Raw genomic sequence first — 6,019 nt, forward strand, 5'->3', positions numbered from 1 at the left:
CTTGAAAGATTAAGAAAACATTAATTTGAAAAGAAATGGCTGGGAAGAGAACTGAACTATGACTAGTCCCTCCCTGAAACTGTGTGTACCAGTGGAGGAATAAAGAAAAGACTTGACTTGACCTCTGGTGCATACTTACCTCAGACGGAGACTAGTTATAATGTTGATGTCACAGGTCACATCCCTGGACCAGCAAATTAATTTACAAAAATGTGTGTAGGAAGGCCTTACATTTCCCCCCCCTCCCCTCCAGGTGACCCGCCAGTCCCCCAGCTCCTACTTCCTTATGATGAACGACTCCACCATCGAAGTCGACGTGCACAGGTAGCGTGTTTTTGTTTTGTTTGGTTGTTTCTTCTGATCCCCTCATATGCTATGAGCTTTGAATACAATCATTTACTAGTATTCATATCTGGTCCTGAATTGCTGACTGAACCCCTGACTGAACTTGACTTTTACTATGCACTATACTTATGTGGAAAAGATGAATTTGTAGATCTTTACAGAATGGATGAACAAAGAACTTTAACCTTCTCCCTCCTGAATAACCCCTGATGATGAACAATAGAGAATTGGTCGTATAACAGCTACTTCAGTGCTGAACATTGAATTTGTTCCCCCTTCCACATGTTGTGACTGAGTGGTCTCCCCCTGAATCTTTTATGCATATTGGTTTATGGCGGTCTCATCCCAATGTTTAATGGCACATTAATTAAAATTTAATAAATGTTCTCCACAGGTTGAGTAATGGGGTCTCCTACCAACGTATGACAGCATGCTTTAAATGTTCCCCCCAGGTTGAGTGATGGTGGTCTCCTCCTGTCATTCGACGGCAACAGCTACACGACCTACATGAAGGAGGAGGTGGATCGCTACCGCGTCGTCATCGGCAACAAGACCATCGTGTTTGAGAAGGAAAACGACCCGTCCGTGCTGAGGTGAGCTTTGATTTTATTTGTTGTACATGCAATGTATTCAGCTGTCTTACAGCTCAGGTTGTTCAGTCTTAGCCAAAACTGTTGTTGAACAAAGGCAAATGGAACTGCCAATACACAGAAGAAGACTTTTTTCCAAATTCTAATTTGCAGTATATAATGTTTGATAGGCTTATATATGCCACATTCTTCTTCTACTGGCTTCTATGCATTTACATGTGTGTACTTAGTTCCTTGAAGTTTTCCCCAAGACTGTTTTTAAAATCACCTCGTCATTGGAGATGTAGGTCATTGTGTCCTCAAAGTTTGGTGCAAATACTCATTCCTGAAGATTGCCGTGTCCTTGTCCAGGTCTCCTTCAGCGGGGAAGCTGATCCACTACCTGGTGGAGGACGGAGGTCACGTGTTCAGCGGGCAGGCTTATGCCGAGATCGAGGTCATGAAGATGGTCATGGCGCTCACCGTCACCGAGAGTGGATGGTAAGATTATAATAGACTCTAGTGCTGGTTCATTCTCAAACCTTACCCAGCTACAACTGTTAGTCATAGGGCTCACCGTCACTGAGAGCGGATGGTAAGGGGTGCCAAGCAATGAGGGATGGTGACTATAAGCAGTGCTACAACGCTAAGCAACTACTTTGATTATTGTCTCTTTCTCTTATGAAAATGAATGAAAGAGGGGCACTCAGTGGTATTTCTGTGGTTTCTACTTAGTTTGTAATGATTTTAATGAAGACCTTTTTCTATTTCTAAAGATGAAGAAAAATCCATAAATAATTTCATTCTCAGAGGTACTGTATATATTTTAGCCTTTCCTTTTTGTGACATAGAATTGTCCTGAGGTATTGTTAGTAATTTGTTTGTTTAAAAAGTGTTGTTGTTCTGTTCACTCTAGCGTCCATTTTGTGAAGCGAGCTGGAGCCATCCTGAGCCCAGGCAGCGTGGTAGCCAACCTGGCCTTAGATGACCCCAGTAGAGTTCAGCAGGCACAGGTCTTCACTACAGGCTTCCCCACACATCACAACGTGGATCTCAAAGGGGAGAAAATCAACCTGGTGAGTCCGCTAACCTTTACCCTCTGACCTTTATAACTCTGACCTGAGCCTTAGATGACCCCAGTAGAGTCCAGCAGGCACAGGTCTTCACTACAGGCTTCCCCACTCATCACAATGTGGATCTTAAAGGGGAGAAAATCAACCTGGTGAGTCCGCTAACCTTTACCCCCTGACCTTGTATGAACTCTGAACCATTACAGGCTGAGAATCTTGTGGCTGCTGAACACAACTTTGTTGCTGATTTTGTGGCAGCATAAACATTTATTTGTTTGAGTTTCTTTCTTTATAAATGGGCCATTCCAGGAAAAAGGGGGCAGGACAAATATATGAAGGTGTTTTTCTTCATGTTCTACATGATATCAGTACTGTTCACTCATCATGCTGTTTGTTGCTGTCCAGATTTTCCAGGATGCGAGACAGAAGCTGGAGAATGTGATGAGAGGGTACTGCCTGCCTAACCCATACTTCAAACAGAAGGTATGCCTGTGTTGCTATCAATACACTTTATATTTAGCTGTGTAGGCTGAGTAGGCAAGCTTGCTACCTCTGGTGCATTCTCTCCACAGACAAGTAGAATGGAAAATAATCCACTGCAAATTATGAAACATTCATCGGGATTTTATGTTCATTTTGACCTCTTTGAAGCAACCTTATGGCCCAGCAAATAACCTTGGCTTCAAGTGCTGCAATACAGAATTGTTTTAAGCATGAATCCAAAAATAAAAATTTGGCAGACGTAAATGATTTTACTGTACTACAACCTTTGTTTTCTCCCCAGGCCAAGGAGTCAGTGGAGACCCTGATGCGTTGCCTGAGAGACCCCACGCTGCCGCTGTTGGAACTGCAGGAGGTGATCTCCACCACCTCCGGCCGCATCCCCGTACAGGTGGAGAGGGCAATACGGAAACACCTGTCCACCTACGCCTCCAACATCACCTCAGTACTCTGCCAGTTCCCCAGTCAGCAGGTGAGTACAAAAGGGAAAGTCTCAGGTAAAGAAAAGTGAAAGTATGTCAGTATCCCTGTACAGGTGGAGCGGGCGATCAGGAAACACCTGTCCACTTACGCCTCCAACATCACAACCGTACTCGGCCAGTTCAAACCCAAGTCAGCAGGTGAATGAAAAGTGAAATTCTCAGGTAAAGGAAAATCAAAGTATCAGGGTCCCTGTACAGGTAACTAACCATAAGCAATGGTAAAGGCAACTCAAAATGTCATAATGATGATTTTACCTTTTCAACAGTCAAACTGCTCCTCTACTGTGTATAATGGTGTAATCAGTTCATCCACAGCCTCTGGTATGTTGATGTAGCACAAAATGTCCAATGTTACCGAGTAATTGACAGTCGTGTTTGTTGTCTCCCAACAGATCGCGACAGTGATTGACAGCCATGTTTGTTCTGACAGGTCGCGACAGTGATAGCGACAGTGATTGACAGCCATGTTTGTTCTGACAGGTCGCGACAGTGATAGCGACAGTGATTGACAGCCTTGTTTGTTCTGACAGATTGCGACAGTGATTGACAGTCGTGTCTGTTCTCCCCTGACAGATTGCGACAGTGATTGACAGCCACGCAGCCACCCTGCAGAAGCGCGCGGAGAGAGACAACTTCTTCCTGAACACGCAGACGATCGTGCAGCTGGTGCAGAGGTACCGCAGCGGGATCCGGGGACACACCAAGACTGTCGTACAGGATCTCCTTAAGATGTACCTCAAGACGGAGTCTCAGTTCCAACATGGTAAGGAGATAGCTCTTAAGGTTCTATTGGAGCTGGGTTAGGTTTGAGAGTGAACCAGCGGGAAGATTGTACAATGTACATGTGTTTCTTAGGCTTCTATTGGAGCTGGGTTAGGTTTGAGAGTGAACCAGCGGGATCCGGGGGCACACCAAGACGGTCATGCAGGATCTCCTTAAGATGTACCTCAAGACGGAGTCACAGTTCCAACATGGTGAGGAGATAGTTTCTTAGGCTTCTATTGGAGCTGGGTTAGGTTTGAGAGTGAACCAGCGGGATCCGGGGACACACCAAGACGGTCGTACAAGATCTGCTTAAGATGTACCTCAAGACAGAGTCTCAGTTCCAGCATGGTGAGTGTGTTTCTTAGGCTTCTATTGGAGCTGGGTTAGGTTTGAGAGTGAACCAGCTGGATCCGCGGCCACACCAAGACGGTCGTACAGGACCTGCTCAGGATGTACCTCAAGACGGAGTCTCAGTTTCAACATGGTGAGGAGATAGTACATGTGTTTCTTAGGCTTCTATTGGAGCTGGGTTAGGTTTGAGAGTGAACCAGCAGGATCCGCGGCCACACCAAGACGGTTGTGCAGGATCTACTCAGGATGTACCTGAAGACGGAGTCTCAGTTTCAACATGGTGAGGAGATAGTACATGTGTTTCTTAAGCTGCTTATAGGATCTCCTTAGGATGTACCTCAGACCTCAGGATGGAGTCCCAGTTTCAGCATGGTGAGGAGATAAGTGTGTTTCTTAGTCTGTTGAAGACACTGTCTTCCAAGGGTACTAACTAAGCATGTTTCTTACTTAGTCCTCTTAGGGTGTACCTTAAGGTGAAGTCCAGTTCCAACATCATAAGGAACTAGACTAAGTACTATGTTTTTAGTCTTCTGAGGATGCATCGTAAGATATAGTCCATGTTGTAACATCGTAAGGGGCTTAAGTATATGTAAGGAGCTAGTGTGTTTGGTATTCTTCTTAGGGTGTCCAATAAGACATAGTCCATGTTCTAACATGGTAGGGAGGTAGTTTGTTTCTTTAGTCTACACAGTTCCTGTCCCAACATAGTAAACAGTCTTGTTTCTTAGGCTCTTTGATACTGTCATCTGTAAAGGGCTTACTTAAGACAGATTCCATGTTCAACAACTGTAAAGTAATCTTGTCAATTGCATGTGTGTAGCTTTGTGCAATATTTTTGGAAAATACAGAATATTAATTAGTATCAATTTATTACTACATCATGCCCAGGTTGCTACTCCAAGTCTCTTACTGTCTTAGTCTTAAAATTATTAATTGATCTGATCAATGACATGGAATTTCTTCACACAGTAGTCGTTGGAATTCTTTGCAGATTTTGTTGAATCGTTATAACATCATGACATTTGTGTGTGCGTGTGTTTATGTGCAGGTTCGTATGACAAGTGCGTGGCTCTACTGAGGGAGAAGAACAAAGACAACATGGAGGAAGTTCTGGCCAACATCTTCACCCACTCACAGGTGAGGCACTGCTGTAGGCAAGCTGGCCTGGTGGTTTGCTTTAAACCTATCCATCATTTATCCCCGCAGTTATACATATTGGGCAACAGAGGTTGTGATAGACAGACCAAGGAGATCTTGACACGGGTGCATCATCATATGCCAGGGCAGGAGTTGGCTAATCTTCACACCGTGCTTCCAAGCAGCTCTCACAGTGCAGTAGGTTCACACTGGCAAGGCCGCACACTGTGATGTGCTTCTGAACACACTCCAACCAAGAGTTCCTTAGAGCAACTGCCATTTGGAGATGGTGTAGATGCAGCCACTGGCTCGTTCCATGTGTCTGTACCACCAGAGTCAGCCAAACTATTTGCTCATGACGACTTCATTAGTCTTTACTTGCAGGTGTCTAAGATGAACCAGTTAGTGATCATGTTGATTGACCACCCGTGCAAGGGTTAGGGTTAGCGTTAGGGTTATGGCTAGGCTTGCAGTACCGGTACTTGATGTTTAACCCCAGGTGTCTAAGATGAACCAGTTAGTGATTGTGCTGTACATGTGCGAGTAGTGGTGCGTACCTAAACTCATATTCAGGTTCAGGTCCGGATTCAGGTCCAGCAGTTCAGGTTCAGGTCCAGACTTTAAGTCCGGACCTGAATTCATCTTTCCATACTATGTGCACTAGAATTTTTTTTTTGAAGGGGAGGGGGGATGGTGCATATAAAATTGCATGTTAGCATGAATTGAAATGCAATGTGAAAACTATATGCAAATTATATGAGCCAGTGTTAACATGAAATGTTTTTTGTCTTTTGGTACC

General features: G+C 44.5%; 1 protein-coding gene across 1 annotated transcript in view; it reads left to right on the top strand.

Annotated features, from left to right (window-relative positions):
- LOC118407453 (acetyl-CoA carboxylase-like) overlaps positions 1–6,019 on the top strand; it is a 46,970-nt gene that overhangs the window by 13,372 nt on the left and 27,579 nt on the right. Inside the window, exons 17-24 of the mRNA XM_035807928.1 lie at positions 254–324; positions 798–938; positions 1,287–1,415; positions 1,831–1,990; positions 2,390–2,467; positions 2,769–2,957; positions 3,541–3,730; positions 5,132–5,220. Of these exons, the coding sequence (XP_035663821.1) occupies positions 254–324; positions 798–938; positions 1,287–1,415; positions 1,831–1,990; positions 2,390–2,467; positions 2,769–2,957; positions 3,541–3,730; positions 5,132–5,220 (1,047 nt within the window). The remainder of the gene's footprint in view (positions 1–253; positions 325–797; positions 939–1,286; positions 1,416–1,830; positions 1,991–2,389; positions 2,468–2,768; positions 2,958–3,540; positions 3,731–5,131; positions 5,221–6,019) is intronic.

This window comes from Branchiostoma floridae, unplaced genomic scaffold (genome assembly GCF_000003815.2).
Source record: "Branchiostoma floridae strain S238N-H82 unplaced genomic scaffold, Bfl_VNyyK Sc7u5tJ_1351, whole genome shotgun sequence".
Lineage (NCBI taxonomy): Eukaryota > Metazoa > Chordata > Leptocardii > Amphioxiformes > Branchiostomatidae > Branchiostoma > Branchiostoma floridae.